This window comes from Phoca vitulina, unplaced genomic scaffold (assembly GCF_004348235.1).
Source record: "Phoca vitulina isolate PV1807 unplaced genomic scaffold, GSC_HSeal_1.0 scaffold13, whole genome shotgun sequence".
In the NCBI taxonomy this organism is placed as follows: domain Eukaryota; kingdom Metazoa; phylum Chordata; class Mammalia; order Carnivora; family Phocidae; genus Phoca; species Phoca vitulina.
In genome coordinates this window covers 13,910,416-13,935,629 of record NW_022589716.1, presented here as the reverse complement: position 1 = coordinate 13,935,629, position 25,214 = coordinate 13,910,416, and the positions used below count along the sequence as shown (strand labels likewise).

General features: G+C 35.8%; 1 protein-coding gene across 8 annotated transcripts in view; it reads left to right on the top strand.

Moving 5' to 3' along the window:
• The first annotated feature begins 1,333 nt into the window (after positions 1 to 1,333).
• TASOR (transcription activation suppressor) overlaps positions 1,334 to 25,214 on the top strand; it is a 52,154-nt gene continuing 28,273 nt past the window's right edge. The window contains exons 1-11 of one of the 8 annotated variants that reach the window (XM_032411524.1): positions 1,334 to 2,171; positions 10,185 to 10,330; positions 11,775 to 11,867; positions 12,516 to 12,588; positions 13,028 to 13,119; positions 13,564 to 13,725; positions 16,509 to 16,633; positions 18,591 to 18,622; positions 19,382 to 19,487; positions 20,284 to 20,387; positions 20,466 to 20,569. In XM_032411524.1, coding sequence (XP_032267415.1) covers positions 1,835 to 2,171; positions 10,185 to 10,330; positions 11,775 to 11,867; positions 12,516 to 12,588; positions 13,028 to 13,119; positions 13,564 to 13,725; positions 16,509 to 16,633; positions 18,591 to 18,622; positions 19,382 to 19,487; positions 20,284 to 20,387; positions 20,466 to 20,569 — 1,374 coding nt within the window. In that variant the 5' untranslated portion in view covers positions 1,334 to 1,834. The remainder of the gene's footprint in view (positions 2,172 to 10,184; positions 10,331 to 11,774; positions 11,868 to 12,515; positions 12,589 to 13,027; positions 13,120 to 13,563; positions 13,726 to 16,508; positions 16,634 to 18,590; positions 18,623 to 19,381; positions 19,488 to 20,283; positions 20,388 to 20,465; positions 20,570 to 25,214) is intronic. The other 7 variants (XM_032411521.1, XM_032411522.1, XM_032411520.1 and 4 more) reach the window with 7 other exon arrangements.

The following is a 25,214-nucleotide window of genomic DNA, read 5'->3' as shown; positions in this document are numbered from 1 at the left end:
AAATAGATTGGCCAAGCTTGATTAGGTTTTCCATATTAGCTGGGATGTTATTTAATACAGGACATAGGAATCCAACTTTCCTCTTGCCCTTGTGGAATGCTCTTTAAGTAGTACCCACGTGGCACAAGCCCTAGGGTTTTGTTATAATTATATAGGTTTGGTCAGTCAACTCCTTGGGAGACAGCTGGAGTGTGAAAATGGAGATCTGGGTCCCAATCCTGATCCTGCTGCTTGGAGCAAAATATCTATCCTCATTTCTTCATCCACAAAATTCATAAAAGGTGCAGTCCTGCTGTGAAGATTAAGTCTTAGAAAAACAGCGAAGTGCAAGTACTCTATGTCGGAGTTAAATAGACCTTGCTTCAAATTCTGATTTTATTAACTTAAATTGTTCAATGTCTTGCAACACTTATTTAAATTGTGCATAATAGATCTTCCTGATATCTGCTGTTGTGAGGATTAAACGGAGATACAGTACGTACACTGCTTTGTCCAGTGCCTGGCGTACAGAAAGCACCCTGTGAACACTGTCTGTACTCAAGATAACCCATGATAGTAGTTTCAATTTAGTTAGCATCAAGTATTTAAAACGCCTTCCACTTGACAAACTGTTTTAAGGGAGAACGACCACCTGCTGTATATCTTTTAATGTGGCGGTAAACTTTTAGATTTTTCTTTCATATATACTCGATACAGGAAAACTCAAAACACCAAAGGAAAAAAGTCTAGAAGCCAGCAACCCCCACCCTCCCTTTAAGCTCCCCAGAACCAAATTTTGTTAACACTAGGCTGTGAGGTCACATTAAAGGATCCCAGGTATGGGAGGTTCCGGGGTGGCTCAGTCGGTTAAGCGGCTGCTTTCGTCTCAGGTCATGATCCCAGAGTCCTGGGATCAAGCCCCGCGACGGGCTCCCTGCTCAGCGGGCATACTGCTTCTGCCCCTCCCCCTCCCCCTGCTCATGCTCGCTCAGTCTGTCTTAAATAAAAAAGTCTTAAAAAAAAAAAAAAAAAAAAGGACCCCAGGCATTGCTGGCTGGAGACATGCCACTGGTTCTAACCCTTTAAGATCAAAGGGGATAGGGAAAATGTAAAGATGCAAGATCCGGTGGGAAAGGCAGATGGTGGGGCCCGGAGGCTTTCAGGTTGTTTTCGCTGTAGTCCATTGTCTTATCTCCTCTTCAGGTCCACATACGCACGTAAATATTTCACAGAGCTGGGTTCCTCCGGCATCCATTGCTTGACTCCTCTTTTGGTGGAGGAAACTCATGCGCGGAGATAGGTGTTATATTACTATGATAGGCGACGCCTGGGCTCGCGGGACCGGTCCAGGCGCACCTCCCTCCCCTGCACGGCTGGCCGGGAGCCGTCCGGGAACTTGCAGTTCGCCTTAAGTTCTATCCACGGAAGCGGTCCGCGGCGTCGAGGTATTGGCAGGGCGTTGCCGTCGCCCCTTTTGGCGGGCTCGGGCGCCCCGAGGCTCCGCCCCCCTGCGCCGTCTATCTGCACTCGCGGAGGCGGGCGCCGCGCCCTCATTGGCGCAGCGGCCCGCGGCGAGCCCGCCCCCTCCCGGCCCCGACGCGAGCACGTTGAGTGGCGGGGGCCGGCAGAAGAACTGTCCGAGCGAGGAGCGGCACTTGGGGCCGGGCGGCACGGTTGGGGCGCCAGCTTTGGGCCTCCGAGAGGCTGCTGGGCCGGGACCGCGGCTCGCGGCCACGGGGGGAAGGGGGTGGGTGGGCTGAGAGCAGCTTGGTGGCGAGGCCGGCCCGCCGCCCCTTCCCCCCACCCCCGCCGACCTTGCCGGCAGAAGCTTCCCGGAGCTCCTCACGCCGGCGCGATGGCGACTGCTGGGGAGACGGAGGCCTCTCCGCCGACGGATGCGAGCTGGGAAAGTGGCGGCGGCGGAGACGACGAGATGAAGCAGGCGCTTCCGGAGCTTGAGTCCTCCCCACAAAATGGCGGCGGCGGCGGCGGCGGCCTCAGCATCGCGGAGCCCGGCGGCGGCGCCGGGCCTGAGGAGACCGCTGCGGCCTCGGCCGCCCCGAGCGTCAGCCACGAGCAGCCTCAGGACTCGTCTGAGGCGGGCGCAGCCGCTCTCCTCAAAGGCCCCGAAGAGCCCGAAAGACCCGTTAGGAGGAGTTTTCAGATCCCCAGGAAGAGCAGAGAAAAGAAAGGTGGTGCTTCCCCTCTTCCCCAACCCCTCTTTCTCTCTCCCCTCCATCTTTTCATTAGAACCTCTCTGTCTCTTCTTCCCACACCCATCCGAGACACGTAAACACGCATGCAGCGCCAGCCGCCTCTCCCCTCACTATCACGGCCACCCAGCTGCTGCGCCTGGTGCGAGAGGAAAGCGGTGGAAGCACGCTCCGCTGCTCCCCTGTCCCCGTGGAAGTTGGAAGTAGCTCAGGTTTGAAGCTTGTCCGTAAGGCTGCAGCTCCCAGAGAGGAAAGATGGAGCTCGGCGCCCCTCCCTCCCAGCCCCTGAAGGCACAGAAGCTGGTGTGTCCTCCTAAGGATGCTTCTGACAAGTCTCACTGTGGAAATAGCCCGTGGCCATGGATTCTGGGGCTTTCTCCAAGGCCACTGCGTTCAGAGGACCACAAGTGCTTCTCCCTTTGGAAATTCTTCAGCTCTAAGTGTCTACTTGGAATTTGCTCGATGTCAGCGTCTCCCCCTTGTTTAGAAACCTCCATTAGATGTGATCCATGCACACTGGTATTTTCCATCACACTTCATTTCCATGTAGAGTTTTCCCCTTGTTTTTGAAGCGTTAGGTTAAATAGGTCTCTCTCTTTAAATCCAAACTTTAGTATGTTTTCTCTTGTATTTGAGAAGAATGGGAAGGTAGGTTCTTGGTGCAGTAATTTCCCTATGGAAAAAAATAGAAGTTAGCTTATGCCCAAGTGTCACCAACTTGATCTTGCAGACGAGAGAACTTCAGAGTTTTTGTTTTGTTTTTTAAAAAGGCCAGTCTAGATTTTGGAACCAATTTAGGAACAGTTACATGAACTACTTTTACCTGTTTAAAACTTAATGCTATTTTATGACACATTTCTAATGGAGATCAAAATTAGTATTACCGTTTTCTATTACACTATTTTTGACTATCCAGTGATTTGGGATATTCTGGATTTAGTCTAAATTTAAAGTTTTTTTGTTTTACTGCGTGGTTTAGTTTTTCATGATTTACTTTTTGGAAAATTATAGGGTTTTTTTTTTTTTTGCAGAACGCTTTTTAGTTTGTAATTTAAATCTTAGTAAAGACTTGGAATCTTGAATTAAGCCTGAGCTTCCTTTTTCCATGTGCTTATCTCCATTTGCACAACTGAAATTGTTAGAGCCTTTTATCAGTAAGATACAAATGAAGTCAAACTGTTAATTTCTATTTCCATGACAAAGCCAAGGAAATCCTTGGTGTGAGAAATGATGTTGACAAAAATGAAGTTACCTTTGTCCACTAGCATGAGGAATGTTTCTAGAAATATCTTTTAAGCGAATTAATGTATTTTAGAGTTAAAGAGGATACTTGTAAAGGTCAGGGCTGTCAATTCTTTGGTTTATTTGGTTAAGATGTATAGTCTATATGAGGAAATTTAGCTGCTCATCCTAAATTACCAATTGGCAGAGAGTAGGTTGGAAGTACATTCAGGTGGGCTGTGGTAAAGGGGTAGGAGATTGAACTTTTTTCAAATTGTTCCTAGCTTAATAAAATTTTGAAGTCCATTTTTTTTGTTTTCCTTTTTTTCCTCTTTTAAGTGCCCAAGAATACGGTTTATGGTACATCTTAAACCATGGATTTACCATCTTTTAACTTTTGATAGGACCAGAATATTGTTGTAGAAATCCTCATAGTTTGGTTTGCGACTAGGGAAGTCACCAGGAAATGTTGAAAGGCACTGTGTTTACATGTGGTTTTTTTAATTAGGTAAATCCAGAGGTTACTGTAAAATAGGCTTTATTTGAACACACTAGAAGTGAATATAATTGAGGAATTAGGAAATCTAAAACCTAGTTGCTTTCTCTCCTGAGTCTGATGCTCCTTGGGGAAAATTTATGTTTTCTATTTTCACTTAGAGGCAAAAGGTTGTCAACTTTTGTCTTGTCAGGGAGGTTATAGGTAAGGAAAATAAAACACACTGGACTTTTTTCATGTTTAGTGAAAATAATTTATGCACTAAGCGGCAGTTGTGCAAATGATGGAGTAACGATTTAAATAGAGTTTTTAAAACTTAAATAAGCAGCTATTTTATCACCATGGACTTTATCCTGTCCAAGCTGAAAGAAGATAGTGTTTGGTGATAGAATTTAATAGAAAAATTGAAGTCTTCATAATTTAAAAAAATGCTTTATCAGAAATAGTACAGCAGGTGCTGCTAGTTTCACACTTCATCCCCAAATCATCTCTTGAAAGGTATCACTTTATGTACAGGATTTGGCTAGATATTAGTTGTGGTCATCTGAGTCTTTTATCATGAATGTTAGATCATTTTCAGTAGATACCTCTGAACCTTTCAGTATCAAAGATTATTTTGCATTCATATTTTAATATGGCAGACCTTTGCTTGTGACTATGCTTTTCCAGTGAAATTTAACATTATGACTTGACTATTTTTGGGTACCTTAAATACTACGTGAGTATAACTTGCTGACTCCAAATTATTTTTTTGGTATTGACAATAGCATAACATCCAGAATACTGCCATTCTAATTAATAATATTGGCAAACACTTTATAGTGCTTATTAGTAAGTTGGAGGCATTGTTTAAAGCACTTTACACATATTAACTAAATCTCAACAATTCCATGTAGTAGGTATTATTCCCATTTTACAGATGAGGAAACCAAAGTAATGAGAAGTCAGATAACTTGTTCAAGGTCATACAGCTAGTAAAAGATAGAGTTGGAATTTGAACTTACAGCTGGTAAGTGTATAGTACTTACCACTACTCAAACTGTAACAAGACTTCTTTTTTTGTAATCTAAGTGTTTTTGTTAGCTTTTGATCTGATCTAGTAAAAATTTGTTTACCCTCTGTAACATTTAGAAATATTTAGTATATCTTCATCTCTGGGGTATTTTGAGATTCAGAACTTACGTTCATTATGAAATTAACACATTTAATCAGTACTGACAGATAAAGTGACGTAACTATTGACTGGAAGAGTAAAATTTACTCTTTGATGTATGTTGTGGTGTTTATTGGCTGGGCTGTTTTCTATAGTGTAAAGAGGCACTGTTCTGATATTTAACCAAATTGTACAATTGCATTTTGTCAGTAGATGTTTCACTCTTGCCTTTTTTTACTTTAAAATCTAATACTATAAGTCTAAAAGCAAATTAAAATTGGTAATTTGATACAATTTTTCCCTCCAAAGTTCTTGGGAATGAAATAGTGATGATTCACTTTCCGGAAAATGTTTACTGGTTAATGTTTTATGTAGGGCACAAGGCTACTCATGTACCTGCATCCATACTGGTCTAGTCCAGCAGAATTAATGGCTAATTCTCCTCCCTAACACCCATCTTTTCCCAAAAATTTGTAATTGTCTTTTTGAAGGCTTTGGGGCAAAGTCTCCTTTGAGGATATTTGCATGGTGTTTCAGTAGTTGTATATGGATGATTGGGTTCTAAGTACCATAGATCTCCCTGCATAGAAATAAACAGGGAAGTATTGGCACAATCCTGTCATCCGTATAAACATTTGATAGGTGTATATACATTCTAAGTAATAGAAGTAAAATTTTCTTTGACTTATTCCTCAGGCCAGAAAAAGTCAATAGTTTCATATTTGTACTTGTCTCTTTAGTCCCTGCCAGCATATTCATTCTTGATTCTGCACTATGTTCTATTTATTTACGTAAAGATTTTATTTATTAGAGAGCACCAGTGGGTAGGGGAGGGGCAGAGGGAGAGGGAAAAGCAGACTTCCTACTGAGCAGGGAGCCCTATGCTGGGGTTGATCCCAGGACCCCAGGATCATGACCTGAGCCAAAGGCAGATGCTTAACTGACTGAACCACTAGGCACCCCACTATGTTCAGCCTTTATTTAGAGATGAAACCTCCATTCCTAAAGTATTATGTCTGTAGCCATTTTATTAGACTGAAGAAAAATGATTTTTAAAGTCTTTCAAGTAAATTATTGGAACATGGATATTTGTTGTATTTTAATCAATACCAGTAGACATCAGAGAGATGGATTCAGAGAATTGCAGAACACACATGATCCACAGCCCACTCTTGGCTATTTCCTTTTCTTCCATGAATTAGTTACTTTAAATTGGAATGTGTAGTTCACATTGTCTTATTTGTATGTTTTGGTAACAGTGGTCTTTTATTTTAAAAGTTAGTTTGTTTTTACATATATGTTGATATGATTTTTTTGGTTTTCTTTTACATATACACATCTTAATACATGGCATTGAATTAAGTAAATTGGTAAAATTGAAAAAAATGTTCCTTTGACTAAGGAACCAAGCTGTTTCATGACCTAAATTTTATGTCTATTCCAACTGCTTAAATATAACATTAAATTGAATTTTTTTTTTTTAAAGATTTTTATTTATTTGACAGAGACACAACGAGAGAGAAAGCACAAATAGGGGGAGTGGAAGAGGGAGAAAGACTCCCCACTGGGCAGGGAGCCTGATGTGGGGCTCGATCCCAGGACCCTGGGACAATGACCTGAGCCCAAGGCAGATGCTTAACGACTGAGCCACCCAGGTGCCCCTAAATTTTTTGTATGCTACCAGTTATAAAAAAAATACTCAATGATAGCATGGATAATATGAAGTCAGGAGACCTGAATTCTAGTTCTAATTCTGTGATACAATCCTTTTCCTTGTCTGAATTATAAATCTCCTAGTGTCTTTCTAAATCTGCTCTTCAGTCCCATAAAACATCTATAATCAATTTTGTCAATAAGGAACCTTGTGAATTGACAAAAGTCAACTCATTAGCCATGTGTCTTACATGTATTTGATAGAAATCCTGCAAATAAGCAAAATTATGTTTTTCAATGTGTGGAAGAACTGTTGTTACTTCTGTTAACCTTTATAAATCAAAAAAGTGTGTGATGGCTTTTGGCCCTGTTAAATGCATTAAAATGAGAAAAGAGATTTTATAGAAGCCACATAAGCTATAAAGAGCATAATCCTGGACATCAAGTTCTTTTCCTTTTATACCTAATTTCCTGTGTCTAAGCATTCTGTATAATTTCTTGGTCTAAAAAGGAAATGATTTTATTTTTCCAGCTCTGTAATGATTAGTTTCAGCTCTTGTATACACATACATAAATCTTGTCTTTTACTTAGAGCTCAGGATACAAGATTTGGAGCTAGGCGGCCTGAATTTGAATTCTCCCTGCCCTATTTATTCATTAACTATGTAACCTTGGGCCACATTAGCTATTAGGTTCATTTGTGAAATGGGTATAATTGAACTTCATAGGATGGTTTTAATGATTAAATGAGATAATGCATGTAAACAGTATAGTATCTGAATAGTAATAATGACCCGCTAATGATTAGACTCAGTAATTGTCAGAATCCAGAGAAAAATATATTGGATACTTTATTAAGTGAAATAATTACTATATAAGATGTTCTATTCCCCATTTGGATAATCACAGGGTTGTTTATTATTGCCTCAAATAATGACCCATAATTAAGATTATGGTACATACGTTTTTTTCTTTAAGAGAAGTGACCAAAGGATGTTCAGTGTTAAGAGGATTATTAAGTACAAAATAGGCAACTTGGGAATGTACATTCAGAACATAAACTTGTTAAATTTCTAATTAATACCAGCACATTGACTTGAAACCCTTAAAAATAGTTACAACATTATTTTTGTAGAAATGATAACTGGGAGGGGAAAAAATTATAACTGGCCTAAGTAGTAAAGCCAACGGAGTCATTTGAAATAGAAAATACCTCGGACACAGGCATTTTTTCTATATTTTCATCTATAATTTTCCCCCCCCGGCAGTCTACTTGAGTACATTTGACGTGACTATAGGACATACTTTGGAATAAAACAACTGTTTAATACTTTGCTGAGAATTGGAATGTTAATTTCTATATAAATTAAAATGATTTAATTTTTCATTTATGATTAGATCAATGGTGGGAATAGTGTTGGGACAGCTTAACTAAGGAAAATAATTTAGGCGTATAAAATTTCATAGAAGTTTAATGCCATATGGTACTTTTGGGCGGAGCCATTTTAGATGTCTGAAGTCACTTTGTTAGAAACAAAAATCAGTCCTGCATAAAACCCAATTTTTAAAATCCTACCTAACCCATTTTGGATGTGAAAGCCTATAAAGACTATTCCACATGCTGTTTTCCTTGCCAAGTTTTTCCCAACTTAGTTGGGAACAGTCACAAAGATGTTTTTTCCTACCACATTCTGTAAAGCAGATTTGAATGAGGGTGTATTTCTTCCTCTTTTAAGCTTTCATTTTGTTTTACATGTTACTGAATTGGTGAATTTGTAAGACTTAAAATGATAGCGATGATGCTTTGGTAGTTGTAAAATGTATTTGTATTCAGTTTTAAAAAAAATCTTTGACAAAGTTTATTATTTTCTTTGCTAACTTATATAGTTATTTAACTTGAGGCCAGCGCTCACAGTTCTAGCTACTGGCATATGATAAAGATAAGAGTAATGAACAAAGCAGATGCAGTTCTTGCTCTTGTGGACCTTAACAATCAATAGATTATTGAGTATATTCATCTACAAATTTGATTATAGGACACATTTTGTGTTTAATAGTATGTTCTTTTGAGTGATTTTTTTTTCCCCCCTGCTTACCCCTAGTTAGTGTCTATTGGATCATAACTATGTTGGCTTTATTTCTTTTAGTGTGGGATCACAAAGTAGTAGGAACCGTTTATATACCCTTTGTTATTGAATGTTACATTTTTACAGACACTTGTAATATATACATAGTGTGGTAAATGGATGGATGGATATGTCATTTGAAATCATGTCCTTTAAAACCTAACACCATGTATAGAAACTACAGTAAACAGCTGCTCTCTAGTATCTTTAAGAATATGTACAAGCAGAACACTGTTTTTAGTAGTAGCCTAAAACTGTTTTGACTGTGACATTTAGTCTCTTCAGAAATAAAATCTCAAAAGAAGTTAAGGTAATACAGTATAACATAAGTTCTGTGGATACTTCTATATACAGTGAAATATAAGTGGTTCCTTTTTTGGCTTAGGGAACATTTATATGTGTAGACTTTTGAAATTTATTAGTAAGTTAAACTATTTCATGCATAAAGTGGAAATTTGAAATTATTAGACCAGTAATCCACTGGTCCAAGAACAAATTGGATATTTGACTTTTTAAGTATTTTAAAAATTAAATGGGGGTGTGGAAAGTTGTAGGGGGGGATAATTTCATTGTCTTTATACTGGATGCTGTGCTTAGAGCTTTTTCCGTGTGTTGTCTCATGTGTGGAATGTAGAATTTAGTGGTTATTAGGATAACTAGAGTTTTTTACAGATTAGAGAACTGAGCTTATTTTTGGTTGATTTATCCAGGCTCTCCCACAAAGTTAATAAATGCTAGATTTGTTATTTGTGTCCAGGCTTGACTCCAAAGCTCTACATCTTTCCATTTCACTAAGCTTTCATAATAAATGTTCTACTACTTTATGTTGATAATACAAGAAGGCAACGGAATTAGCATATTTTATTCTAATTTTAGTACTAAAAACCAAATAGAATAATTTTATAGACACCTAAGTGTCTTAAATGGTTTTATACATTCACATATGCTATAAGCATTTAGTTTGCTGAAGGAAATGGTCCTAGACATACTATTTCAGTGTAACATAAGATAGGAGTGGAGAAAAGTTGAGGATACGCACAGGTTCTTTCTTATGAGAGTCTTAAAGCGATTTATGTTGCCTAATGTAGCATTCTTAAGTTTTTGCAAAATCGTAACCTCTTGTCTACATCTGTAATGCCAAATGCTCATTGCTGAAGGAACTGGTCAGTGTAGGCAACTGTAATTTTTCTTCAGTGAATTAATAAGTGTCTCTTGAATATCACAAAATAAGATAGCCTTGATGACTTTTCAACTTCACTTAAAAGTTACATTAAACCCACAAAATTTAAGAGACTGTATTTGAGATGGAATCATGTTAAAATTAATTTTTTTGTTTGTTTTAGCACTTTTTCAGCCATTAACTCCAGGCTCTCGAGAATTTGAAGATGTTCTAAATATTCTCCATTCATCTTACCTTGAACCAACCTCAGTAACAAATTTTAACTACAAACGTGCTTGCTTGATACATAATGAACTTTTGGAAAAGGAGGTATGTTTTATTTTTTTTAGGACATGCAATTTATTGTATGTCAATTAAGGAGGTATGTTTTAAATTGTGCTTATTGTAAGATTCTTCAGAACCAGTTAATAGCCTGGAAGTTGTTTTATGTTCCTTTTCTTTAAAAACGCTAGTTTTTAGGAAAGCCAAATTATGGAAAGGAAAACAAGTTTTAAATGACATCTTTTTTCTTCAAAGTATTGTTGATATAGCACTATTTGTTCGGATAAATTAATGTTCAATTATGTAAAATAACTTATTAAAAATGAATCTTTAGCATAGGAATAGCTTACTGTATAATGGCTTAATTATAAACTTATAAGGCCCTTTGCTCTTTTAAGTGCATATTAATTAAATGAAATCTATAATCTATATTATGTCTAAATTGGAAGACAAGGTAATCAAATGTATATATTTTTTAGGATGTGCTTAATTTTTTCCCCAGTTATTGCTTAGTAGTTGAATTCTCTTAATATCGCTAGTAGAAATTCTTAGTGAAAAAGTGTAAACAAAGTATTAAGTTTCATGTACAAATTAGAATATTTTTAGGAAAAGCCAGAATGCATATTCTGAGATGATATAAATGAGATGTTTAGAAATATTTTATGTGTTTATTGCTTCCTAGTGCACATGAAATACTATTAATTGTGTAATTTTGTGAGTTGGTTAACCCAGTGCTACCAGAATTGAATTTTGAGAGAATCCGTGAAGTTACTGGCTCCCCAAGAAAATTAAAACCTTGATGGTTTGATGTGGTTTCATGGTATGATAGGGGTTATTTATTAATTTTATATGAAAATTTAGTCTAATGATTAATCATATTACTGAACATCAGTAATTACTTGAATACTGCATATAAATCTATTACATGTGAGCTCCATATTTTGAATGTATATCTGTTTGCTTGTATCTAAAAGTGAAAGTCAGTGACTTGCAGTTTAGTTATACTTAGACAAAGTTGCTTTTTTATCCTGGCAATATGTAAGGAACATGTCTTACATAGTTGGCATTGAGACTATAGTTTTAAAGAAATGGAACCTTTTCCATGTCCTAATTGAGTTTATAGTCCAAAAGTTGATCATTCAGCAGAGATTTATTAAACCACCTACTGTATGCAGTGCATCATGTTAAGTAAAGTGAGAGATCCAAAGGTAACTAAAACATGAACTTAAAAATCTGTGGGAGAGTTGGAATGTGGTAAAATTTTAGTAGAAATTTAGTTAAAATTGATAAAAACTAGATGCTTATTTGATTATTATGAGGTAAAGAGCTAGTTATAATGAGGAAAAAATTGAAGCACAGAAATTACAAGGAGAGAAAAGATAATTTCTACTTTGGTTACATTTGGATTTCTTAGGAATAAAATTACTGAAGCTCTTAGCTTGAAAGACATAATCACATACTAAGGAGTTGTTAAAGATTTAATTTTGTTTAGTTCACAGAAAAGCGAAGAGAACTGAAGTTTGATGGTCGTTTAGATAAAGAACTTTCAGAATCCTATGCATTTCTTATGGTTGATCGATACCAGGTGAGTGAACTCTTTATAAAAAACAATTTGAGGATGTTTCCATTAAGTTACTAGTTTTACAATGTCACAGTACACTTGACAATTATAAACTACTATTTTATAAGTTAGTGGAAATGATATGAGGTATAAATGGAAGAAATGATTTAGTAGGGCAAGGTATTTCATTGTCATGTAATTTGCTTTTCAGATGTGCTTATATTTTTTCTGACCAAACCTGTTTTCTTTCCCTAAGATGTGCTTGATAATGAATAATTCTCCTTTATTAAAATAGATTATCTTATGTATTGTTGGTTATATGTGCTGGGAACTATTTTTTCTCCTTCAATTGAAGATGTTTAGGTGGAATTTTTATTTAAATATTTTGCCAGTTCTAATTCTCTCTAAAAGGGAATGTTTATATATGTGGGTGGCATGAATTCTGACTGTCACACCTAGTATAAACAAAAATGGATTCCAGCTATGGTTACATTGGAAGCATAAGCCAGTTTCACATTGATATTTAGTCATAAACTGTCATTATTATAAAATTTCTGTAATGCAGAACCTACATAAGTTTAGAAGCTTGGGTTTTATAGAGCAAGTTGACAAATTATCTTTCCATGTTTTTAATGTATTATGATTGTGAGATGAAGTGTTTTGTTTATTTAGGTCCAAAGCATATGTGAAAAAGGATTACAGGTGGGCCAGTCCAAAATAACAATTCTTGGCAGTCCTTCCATGGGTAATCTTTTTTTTTTTTCCCTTTATCTACTGTTGCCTTTTAAACATATTATTTAATTTTGCTGCATTCCTTAAAAATAAATTCATGTATGCCTTGTCATGTTCCCAGAAAAGGAGGATAGTTTCAGGTTCTGTAATGTGAAACCAGTTTTACCCTTTGTTTCTGATTTTGCTTACTTCAGATTGATCAAAGATTCTCTCTCTTTTTTTTCTTTTTTAAAGTCAGTCTAGTCCTGGTGATTTTGAGAAACTTTGTCTTAGTTTCATGTTTCTGGTTCTTTTTGTTGTTTCTGTCTTGGTTAAATATCAGCTCTCTTTACTGTCATTACATTTTTAAAGGTGTCATACCTTTTATCTCTTATCATTAGGTTAAATGTTTGGATTTTCTTTTTTGTATTTGTGCCCTTATTCAAATTCTTTAATTTTTCCCTCTTCACTAGGTATCTATCTTTCTAGGTATGCTGATTTATTACAAGCTAATCCTTTGGAACCTGGGGCAGTGGGCGATGTTGTTATTTTTAAAATAATGAAGGTAATTTTAACATTTACATTTCATATATCAAGGACAACATTTGATTTGGATTTTAGTTGTCCCTGTCTTTAGGAGTTTGATTAAATTAAAATCAGTCCTTGCTTAGTTTAGTATATAAAGATATTTTCGAGAGTTGTTTGCCATCTTTGATCTATTTGCTTTCCTTCCCAAAGAAAAGAATAAAGAGGGTAATATGTTGGTAATGTCATTTAAGTGAATGGTGTTGTAAATAAAATTTTTATTTTCTTGTTATTAAGCAAATTCAAACAGCACCTTTTTAGTTGTCATTTTTGGTGTTTCAACATTGGTAAAATGTGTTGAGTGTTACCAGGTATTAAAGGAAAGAACTGTTGTCATAGGTGATCTGTATTCGGAGAAATATTTTATAATGTTATATAGTCAATAATAAGTTTAGGTGGACTTAAAAGGTTTTGTCTATTTTAGGGTAAAATAAAGAGTATATACGACCCCATGGGTGTTAAAAGTTTGGAATCTATATTAAATAAAAGTGCTTTGGACCCAACACCAAAGCATGAATGTCACGTGTCAAAGAATGCCAATAGAGTTACATCACTTTTGGCTTACAGAGCCTATGAGCTTACTCAGGTAGGTGCTTGGATTCATTTCAGTGTTATGACTTCATATCTATTTGTCACCAAATCCTTTAATGTTTCCCTTTCTGTACCTTCTGCCACCACACCAGTCTAAACCTCTGGTGTCCATATAACACCACTGGAGTGTCTCTCACTGCTATTTGTCATGTTTTCAAGACAGCTCAGAAACATAGTGTGGCTCCCTAGACTTACAGAGTAATATTGAGATTCCTTAGTCTAGTTCTTCCAACCTTGTATTTTGTATGATCACTGCCCTCAACACACCTCATTTCATTTTGAAGCCTTGGCTTCTCTTGGCCCAGATTCTGGCCTAGAAAGATCTCCTGCCTAATAAAATATTACTCATCCTTTAAAGTTGAAGCCCCTTGAATTACCTTAATTCATGTAATTTTATGCTATTGATTTGATAGATTTTTTTTTATTTTAACATTTTTCTAAGATGCAAACTTAGAATTAAATTTTAAGCTTTAAAATGATATACAGTAAAAAAGTATATGTTTGCCGAATTTTATTTTTTTTAAAGATTTTATTTTATTTATTTGACAGAGAGAGAGAGACAGCTAGAGAGGGAACACAAGCAGGCGGAGTGGGAGAGGGAGAAGCAGGCTCCTGGCCGAGCAGGGAGCCCGATGCGGGGCTCGATCCCAGGACCCTGGGATCATGACCTGAGCCGAAGGCAGACGCTTAACGACTGAGCCACCCAGGCGCCCCTGTTTGCCGAATTTTAGTCACTATGTTTTTATATGATGTTTGACTACAATAGTCCCCCCCAACTCTTATCCTCAGGGATACGTTCCAAGGCTCCCAGTGGGTGCCTGAAACCACGGATAGTACTGAACTCTGTATGTATTATGTTTTTCCTATGTCTGCATACCTATGGTAAAGTTTAATTTATAAATTAAGCACAGTAAGAGATTAATCACAATAATAATAAATAAGAATATTATACTATAAAGTTATTGTAGTCAATCTCACTGTGCTGTATTCACCCTCATGATGATATGAGATGATAAAATGCCTACATGCTGAGATGCAGTGAGGGGACTGACGTAGTTACTGTGACGTAATGTTAGGCTACTGTTGACTTTCTGACCATTTGTCAGAAGGAGGAACATCTTCCGGACTATGGTTGATCACAGAAGCTGAAACTGGAAAGTGAAACTACGTATATGGGGGGGGGGCTATTGTATAAAGTAATGGGGAATTTATAATATAAACTTTATATAAAACTATATAAAAAATGAATGCTATTTTTTTAACAAATGTATAAAAAATGTATATAGCCAGATGGATTGTATGGGAAAAGCAGTGTGGTATGCTAACCCCCCTGGAGATGTTTTTTTTTTGTTCTTTCTTTAATCTTCACTTTATTTATATAAAATAAAATTTGTTCTTGTTCCTTTTTTTTAACAGTTGTAAGTGAAACTTTTTTTTTTTTGATTGAAATATAGGGGTGCCTGGGTGGCTTAGTCATTAAGCGTCTGCCTTCAGCTCAGGTCATGATCCAGGGTCCTGGGATCAAGCCCCACATCGGGCTCCCTGCTCGGCGGGGAGCCTGCTTCTCCCTCTCCCACTCCCCCTGCTTGTGTTCCCTCTCTTGCTGTGTGTCTCTTTCTGTCAAATAAATGAATAAAATCTTAAAAAAAGTAAAAATAAATAAATTGAAGTATAATTGACTCTTTTTGAAGACTCTGAATGGGCAAGCAAGACGTATTGTTGGGGGCTTTTAGCAAAAATTATATTCACCAAAGTCATCTGGGCTGGCTCATTTGATTACTTTTTGGGCAGTAGTTGCAGAAGGTAGCAGTAACTTTTTCTTTTTTTTTTTTAAAGTAGTAGGTTTTTCTAACAGAACTTGTAAACTAGCTTGATGTTTCCAAAAAATTTTCAGGCATTTTTAGAGCAGCAACAACATTGAAATCAGTAGTTTCCCAAGGGAATGGACTTTGAAGGACAATGCTTTGTTTATAAACTAGAGCATTCTTTTTAATGAAAATCACTAGTCTGCAAGTCACAAAACCCTAATGAATGTTGTGAATAGGTGAAGGGGAGAGGCAGATGGGTAGTAAGAAGAGAATTAGCTACCTTTGTCACCTGTGTTCATAATCTCTTCCACCTCCTCTTTGCTGCTTGGTCTGCAGTTGGAACCAAGAATATGTTTTTCTTTGGAAATAATGAACAGGGGTGCCTGGGTGGCTCAGTTGGTTAAGCATCTACCTTGGCTCAGGTCATGATCCCAGGGTCCTGGAATCAAGCCCCACATCAGGTTCCCTGCTCAGCAGGGAGTTTGCTTCTCCCTCTGCCTCCCCCCACCCCACCCCAGCTTGTGCTTTTTCTCTCACTCATTTTCTCTCTCAAATAAAATCTTTAAAAAAAAAAAAAAAATGAACAAAATGCTAGATTTGGTTGAGATTGTGTCCTTAGCATTTTACTTTTTTGTATCAAATTGACTTTTCTGGGCTGACTTGGGAACTTACAAATGTCCATTTGTAACATTTTTGTGAGGAAATTTGTTGCACATTCCCAGGGGTAAGCTTTTCAGAAGTAGGCTTTTAGAGTACCTATTAGTGCATCTGAGATAGAGAAGGTGAATATTTTATATCATAAAATGAATATAAAGTACAAATTATTTTAATTAAATTGATAAGCAGTGCTTAAAGATAGTGTCTGTTAGAGGTTTAAATGGTGTTATATTTCTCAAAAATCAGGCAAATAAAGATTCTACTGTGTACATCTTGTCTTACAGAAGTTAATTTTGCATTTTCTTATTTTTAGTATTATTTTTATGAGTATAGCTTTGATGAACTCAGGCGAAGACCAAGACATGTATGTCCATATGCGGTTGTATCTTTTACTTACAAAGATGATATACAGACTCCAAAGTTTGTGCCTTCATCAAGGTAAGATTCATGAGTTTTAGACTTCATCCAGAATATTATCAACCAGAATATTATTTTACATGTCCTGCCCTGCTGAATTAGGAGGAACACTTTGTTTTCTTCCCATTTTTTTTCTTACCTGGCAGTTAATTAGATGCATGAGTGTTCATGATGACTTTTAAAAGGTCAGTGTGAAGAACATAATTTATGTGGAAATATAAGCTAAAATTTACTTAAACCTCACCAGTTAACCCTTTTTCTCTTGATATTGAAGGTTTGCATAGTTGAGTAAAATGCAGTTTTTAAAAGTGAAATTTTGTGTATTAGCGCTCCTAGAAATGGGGAGCTTCTATAAAAGATGCTCCAGTCCCACCTCAAACCAACTAAAAAATCAAATGTTTATTAAGTAGTCTAGGCATTGGTAATTTTAAAAGCTTCTAGGTGATTCTGATTTTTAGTGAATTGAGTACCACTGGTGATATCTTATAAGCTCTAGTGTAAAGTGACAAAATAACAAAGCAATTTCCCTTATTTTTTTCCCATGTGGTGGTTCCAGAAAAATGTTGGAAAAATTGATACTATTAATTTAGAAATACTGTTTTAAAAAGCCACATTTCATGAAATACGTACATTTTTTGAGGTCAGTCTTTTCATTGGTTTTCCAGATCAAATCATGTCTTCCTTTAAGTTGAGATCCAGCACACTTTTTTCATGTCAGCAAATAACTCTGGTAACCATCCATCCATAGCCATAAGTAGCAATTCATATGATATCCAGACACTTGTGATTTTCATCTTTCTTGTGGCTCTGTATTTATGATTTCCATGATTTGTTTAAAATAGTGCCTTTCAACAGTAATCTTTAAAGACACCCAGCACTTAATTATGAGGTCATACCTCCAGGAATAGTAACTGTCTGTTAATTTTCTTTGCCTCTTCTTTGATTCCATCTTTTGATCTCTGTATCATTTAAAACGAGCATTGATAGAACATCCTTGCTATACCTTGAATGCTGCCATGAGTGCTTCTGCCGCAGGACCTCTGCATTTGCTGTTTTCTTTTCCCAGTTAGTGGCATCATTTACACTTAACACTTTTATCAGATCTCTCCTTAAAGGTGACCTTATCAGGGGCGCCTGGGTGGCTCAGATGGTTGAGCGTCTGCCTTCGTTCTGCTCAGGTCATGATCCCGGGGTCCTGGGATCGAGTCCCGCATTTGGCTCCTTGCTCAGCGGGAAGCCTGCTTCTCCCTCTCCCACTCCCCCTGCTTTGTTCCCTCTCTCCTGTCTCTCTCTCTCTGTCAAATAAACTAAAAATCTTAAAAAAAAAAAAAAAAAAGGTGACCTTATCAGCAAGGTCTTCCATGATTTTTATTTTTAACCCCATACCCTTAGTTGCTTTGTCTTTTTCTCCATAGCACTTAAAACCATCATCATCTGGTAAACTATATACTTAATTTTTGATTGTTGTCTGTCCTCTTCATGAGATCGTAAACTCTGTGAAGGCAGGGGCTTTGTTCATCCTAGTAATCCTGTTACCTAGAACTGTGCCTGGTAAATAATAGGAGCTTGGTAAATATTTATTGAATAGGTTTAATATTTAATATTAAACATTTAATATTTAATAAATAGGTTTAAATATATATTGAGGCTATTTCTTCAAATCTCATCACCAAAATAAAGTAATTCACAGAGATTTTAATGGACTCTGTTATCTCCTGATGACTTTTTGGGAAAAATAGCTCTCATAAATTTGTACAGATATGGTAATTTGAGCCAAGTAACTGTTTGCTTCATGTAGACTTGGATCTATTAAATGTTATAATAAGTAGTTAATACGTTCTTCCTACTTGGATGAAGGACTTAATTTTCTTGTATATTACACTATTAAAAATAGCACTTATGTCAAGGTCCTGAATGTTAACTTTCTTGTTATCAGTCAGTAATATTTTTCTTTTTTTGTTTTTGAATTTATTTATAGATCTAACAGTTTCAATGCAGATAGAAACACAGGTAAGATTCTTTTATTTCTTTCCTTTAGTTTTATAAATTGGAAAAATAAACATATAGTAAAAAATTAGTGTTTTGCTTTATTTTTATAATGAACAAAAACCTGCAAAGTCTGATAAAGGAGGTGAGGCCATGTTATGATGCAGCGTCAACATTTGGTTGTTCAAGTATAAGGTCTCTCTTGGAAGCTGCTAATACTGTGAATAGACCAAAGGATTTTAGCACTTGGATAAATATAAAAAATAAAACAAACTTCACAACTGAGCTTTTTAAAATATTGTATTTATCAGAGGTTTAGGATTTATAAGACCTAGAGAAGATTAAAAGCAATACTGACATTTTTTGTCATCAAGTTTCTCCACAATGAAAAGAGAGTGAGTAGAGGGTGTGAGATGCTATTAGGAATTCATGTAGTTAACTGGATTTAATATAGTCTCTTTTGGGGGAAGTAAGAGGGCAGTAAATATATTGTCTTTGCTCTTTAACTTTCTGATATAAAGATATTTAGACAAATAAATTTGTTATTTTTTGCAGCTGGAATAGCCCTGTAAAAGAAAAGATACTGAAACAAAAATCCTAATATTTGAACTCTCTTGTAAATAGAAATGTCATGGGTGTTTTTTGTTCATTTTGTTTTTTGTTGTTGTTGCTGTTCTTCTACTTAAACATTGTTTCTAGATGTGTTTCCCTTATTTCCATCTAGTAAGCATGTATTTGCTTCTGGGCTGCCAGTGGCTGAATTGTGTTATTCTTTTTATTTAGATAAATTTAACTACACCTTGTGGAAAGGACAGCTTTTAAATAAAGGAAAGCTTTTGTGTTATATTTCTCTGAGGTCAGCCACTCGTGCTTTTTTGCCTATCAAGCTGTAAGTACGTTATATTATAAGAAAATAGCAATTAATGGTTGCTAACTATTCAGTTTCTTCTTTTGCTTTTTATTCTTATATTTAAATTTTACTTTGGTCCAAAAGAATATAAATGTTGATTTGTTTTAAAAAATTAATAACTTGGGAGACTTAGTTGGCAAAATGAGCCCTCTACTTTTCTGTCTTGGTTTGAGAGTGGGCTAAATAGTCATACACATTTATGGCATAAAACTTTCTAAGTGATTTTAAATTTTAAAAGTGATTTTTCAAAGTTTTATCCTAATTAGATATATTTTTCATTTAGCAATTTGAACATGATAGACTTAAAAGTTATCAGTTCTTTGTTGGAAATGGCTTTGATGGGGTGAGTGAAGTTAAAATTTATAGACTCTTTTCAGTCCTGTGCAGCATATATTGGAATAGAAAGGTCTAGAATGATCTTTTGCTACTACCCCGGTAAATATTATGGGCCTTCATAAATGTTTGAAGATTAACAGTTCATACTTGAAATTTTAATAAAAGGACAGCCTTTTATCCTTTTTGGTTTAGTAAAATTGGTGTATAGGATTAGCTTCTGGCTTAAAGATGGAAGGTTGGTGATACTGCCAGTCTTTTTTTCTACTTCTGTATATATCTGGACTTCCCATATCAAATCCTCTTTAGAATCAACTATGATATTAATAAGTGTGCTCTGCTTTCCACCAAGATCCTCATGTGGGCAGGGGAGGGGAGGAAATAACATTACTAGAGTTAAACATACAGGTAAGGCAAACATGTCTTTTCAATTTTCTTTCAGTCCTGAAAAGTTAGATGTTGAAACAGTTATGAGTATTGATCATCTGAAACAGAAAATCCCTCCAGCGCTGTTTTATAAGGAAACATACTTAGGTCCAAGTGAAGGTAAGTAATTTAATTTTATTAAAATATATAAAAAGCAGATTTGATTTAATATTTACAGTGTATTTTTTCTTATGTCAGTTTTGAAGAATGGAATGTATTGCAGCCTTTATGAAGTTGTAGAAAAAACAAGAATTGGAAGTAACATGGAGAGTTTACTACAAAAACTAGAGAAAGAAAAACTTGTGAGTGAAAGGTTTTAAAATATTCCTCATTCTCCCTTAGAAATAAGTATTTGAATAAGTGATCATATTGTTTCAGTTTATTTCATTTTTGCTTCTGAAAGCACCATAAAGTCTCTTTGTTGCTACTATTTAGCGAACAGTTTTACTATGGTCTTTTTATTTTAGCCATGACGCTAGATCTTCTGCAAGCCAGTCTTTCCCATGAAGTATCTTTATTGTATTTTGTGATTGTGACAACAAATATTTATTGAATACCATTTTCTTATGCAGAGTTTATACTTCAGTAAAAAATGAGATAAGGAGACTATTCTTCTGGATTATACAGTGATAAATGGAGTTCCTCAAATAGATATGGTTTGTTCCAGTAGAGACTATGCCATATTTGAAGATTCAGAAAGAACAAGATGCTTGGTGAGGTTGAAAAGAAATAAAGCAACAACACTAGTTGAGAGAAAGTGGTAGGACATGAGGCTAGAAAAGTATGTAGGGGGCTGTGTCCTGCAGTGTTATGTAGGCAGCGTTCAAATATTTGGAAGTTTGGATGTAATCCTAAGAGCAATTGGGTTTTAAAGGGAGTAGCATGAGGTTTTGATTGTGTGCGCGACATGATCACATCTGTGTTTTGGAAATTTATTTGGTTACTCTGTAGAGAATGAGTTGAAAAGGGGAGATGAGGCAGAAAACTAGCATTACATTAGAGGGTGATAGTGGGTGGAGGAGAAAGGTAAGAATGATGATATAAGAGACTGATTTAAGACATATTTACTAGGTGTATCCAATAATAGATACTGATTTTATTGAGTTTGGATAGAGGGATTAGGTCAGGCATCAGTTGTGATGGATTCAGGAATGAACAGAAAATGAATACATGCTATTATGTGTAGTTTAGCTGAAAGAGAGGAGGTAGTTACAGAGGAGAGGGGCTCATGTTTGAATGTTGATGGAACATTTCAGTAGAGAGGGGAAGAAGTTTTTTGCACAGGTATGCCATGTGCAATACAAGTTTTTCAGCAGTTGACTTCCTTTTACTCCTCACTTTGTTGAGCCTCAATTTCCAGGTAGTCAAGTGGAGGTTAGTATCAATGATTTTCAGAACTTGCAACTGCATTTTTAATGGCTTGTAGAATTTCATTGTATACATATATGTTTATGGGTGGGAGAGTCAAATTGTATGCAAAACTTATAGGGAGAGTTTATACACTTAGGAATTGGTAGATACCTAACAATAACTTTTTTTTTTAGATTTTATTTATTTATCTGAAGGAAAGAGAGAGAGCACAAGTGGGGGGTGGGGGGCGGTGGGCAGAGGGAGAAGCAGGCTCTCTGCTGAGCAGGGAGCCTGGTGTGGGGCTCGATCCCAGGACCCTGGGATCGTGACCTGAGCCGAAGGCAGACGCTTAACCGACTGAGCCGCCCAGGCGCCCCTAACAGTAACTTTTTGACTAACCAGCTAGAAATCTTTGGGCTAGGCATCTTAGAACACACACATGCACATTCAGTACATATGAATATACTTTTATATTTACATTTCTTGTTTTCTTCTGAAATATAACTGTTCCTCCTAATCAAAATCTATTTAATTCCAGAGTTCAGAAAGTGAAAGTTTAGAGAGTAGGTTTGGATATGGTGAGATACTGGGTTATCCAAATCTGTTTGGTTCTTGCATTTCATAAAATGAGTATTGAGTCTTGACAATGAGTTTATCAGAAAATTATATCTGTTCCATTTCTAGTAGTGAGAATCAGGATAGGAAGATACTGGTATTTTATTCACCTGAGCAAATATTATATTAGGTTCTTGGAGAACTGGGTTTTCCCAGAATTAAGAAATAAAGTAAGATTCTGTATCTTAGAGGGCATGAGCATTCCACAAGGTTACACTACCTGAGTCTAATGGACCCTAGGTATTTTGTGTAGCTATACCTTTTCCTACAAACCTCAGTGGGAATTATTCTAACTATAGCTACTTTCTTCATAGTTCTAATGGTGATGGAAGATGCATTGAGGACTGTTGGGTTCTCAATAATTTCATCTTGAGTATGTATACAACATATAGTATGGATCAGAGATTTAATGAATACCTCACAGTACCTCCTTTGCCCTAGTCTTTAACCTTAGGGCATCCCAAGGAAAGACAGGTCAGTTATCCTATGCAAGTAGCTGGACATTCCACAGGCAAGGGACGAGGAAAAATGGTTTTTCTTTGCTTATTAAAGGAAGGAGGCCACTATCTCCCTCCCTTCCTGGAAAGTTCTTGAAAACAGTAATGAATATTAACTCCAACCCTGTAGTAAATAAATAAAATCTCTTCAGGAGGCACTTAGCCCTCTGGGACATCTCCAAGTTTCTGGGACTCATTCATCCTTGAAATATAAATACCTAAGTCTTCCTGGCACCTTGGGGCTTAATATAGGAACTAATCTGTGCTATAACCTCTTGGCCCTCTTGTGTACTGACTCGGCACTCTCAGGGAGATAAGGGAAATTTAATTACCCTTTTCAATCAGAGCAGTTACTTAGATAATTGGCTACAGATCTAATTCTGAAAATATGTGAGAAGTAAAATATTTCTGGGGGAAATGAAAGCAAACATTCCCTATCTTTATATTTACTTTTCTGTGTATCAGAAGGCTAGTTTTGGTGGAGGACCACTGAGAAACCTAGGGAAATTTTATTTTCTCACAGGGAGATTTATAATGTAAGTAAAGTTATATTGAGCTCTCTTTTGGTAGGGGATAAGTTAATAATTCTTAAAACTAACTTAATATAGAGGAAAATGATGGCTGTCCCTAAATTTGAATGTTATTTCTGATGTGAACATTATATATATATATATATATATATATATATATATATATTCCATATATTTCTTTGGGGTATGTATCTAGTATATTAGATTTATTATCTATAAGTAGAGTTACTGAATCATAAACACATGACTGGCTTTACAAGATAATGCGATATTGTTTTAAGTGTACCAATTTATATCCTCTATTACCAGCAAGTTCTCCTTAATTCACACAGTCACTGGTACAGTCAGACTGGCAAAATCTTGCCAATCTGGTAGTTATAAATTATATTGTACTGTGATTTTAGCCTGTATTTTCCTGAAATATGAGTTGATCATCCTTTTATAAATTTATTTCTTTTAGTGTTCACTTGCCTATTTTTCCTTTGAGTGGCTTGTTTTCTTACTAATTTGAGGAATTTTATATATATTTTGGGTACTAATATTGAGGTATGTGTGCTAGAATTTTTTTTTTCGTAATCTGTGCTTGCCTTTTTTATTCATGGTGTATTTTTGAAGAACAGATGTTCTTAATGTAATTAAGTTTATCTGCCTGAATGTTAAGCACTGTTTGTGACTTTAAGAAATCTTTCCTTACCCCTAGATCTTACAAGTATTGCCCTAGGTTTTCTTGTGAATGTGTTATGATTTTGCCTACATGTTTTTGTTTGTTTGTTTGTTTGTTTTGCATGATATAATGTAGGAATCCTACTTCACTTTTTCCCAATATGAATAACAAGTTGTTCTGAACCATTTATTGAATAGTCCTGCTTTTCTCCACTAAGAAGCCTTGATAGGAGGTAGGGCCAACTGCCCCACTTTTTTCATCCTTTTAAGGAGTGTTTTGCTATTTGAGATTTAGCTTTTTTCAAAAATTTAAGTTTCAGCTTTGCTTTTTTAAAAAAAAATTTAGAATCAGCTTTTAAGATTCCCCCTTCCAACTCCCTCTTCTCCCCCAATAAAACCCTATTGGGATTTCTTAATTGGAGTTTTATTAAATCTATAGATCAAATTTGAGAGAATGGAGGTCTTTTATGATGCTGTCTTATCCATGAACAAGATTATCTCTTTACTCCTTTAGGGTATTCTTTTAACAGGGTTTTATAATTTTCTGGATATACATCTTGCTTAGTTTTTGTTCAGTTTATCCCCAGGCATCTTACTCTTTTTGATGCCATTATAAACAATATTTCCCATTTCAGTACATTTTCTGTTGTGTATATAAAAATGTAATTGATATTTATATATTGATTTTATGTTAGATCAGTGTATCAAATTTGAATAATTTGTTCTCTTTTATACATTATTTGGGATTGCTGTATAGACTTTATTATCTGGGAGCAACATTGTTTTGTTTTTTTCCTCTCTAGTCCTTAAGCTTTTTATTTCTCTTTCTTGTATTACTGTGTAACTAGGATCTCTAGTACAATGTTGAATAAAAGTGGTAGTTGTAGGCATTTTCTTATCTTTTTGATTTTCAAAAGAACACGTCTAACATTAACCACTAGATAGGAAGTTTGCAGTAGGTTTTTCACAAACCTATTTATCAGTTTAAAAATTTTCTTCATTTTTTTTAACCATGATGGGTTTTGAATTTATTGAATGCTTTTGGGGGGGGCATTTATCAATACGGTAATATGGTATATTGGTGCATTAGAGTTCTCCAGAGGAACAGAACTAGTAGGATGTACATATATAGAAAGATTTATTACAAAGAATTGGCTCACACAATTATGGAGGCTAAAAAGTTCCAAGATTTGCAGTCAGCAAGCTGGAGATTCAGGAGAGCTTATATGTTTTTTTTTAAAAAAATTTTTTTATTGTTATGTTAATCCCCATACATTACATCATTAGTTTTA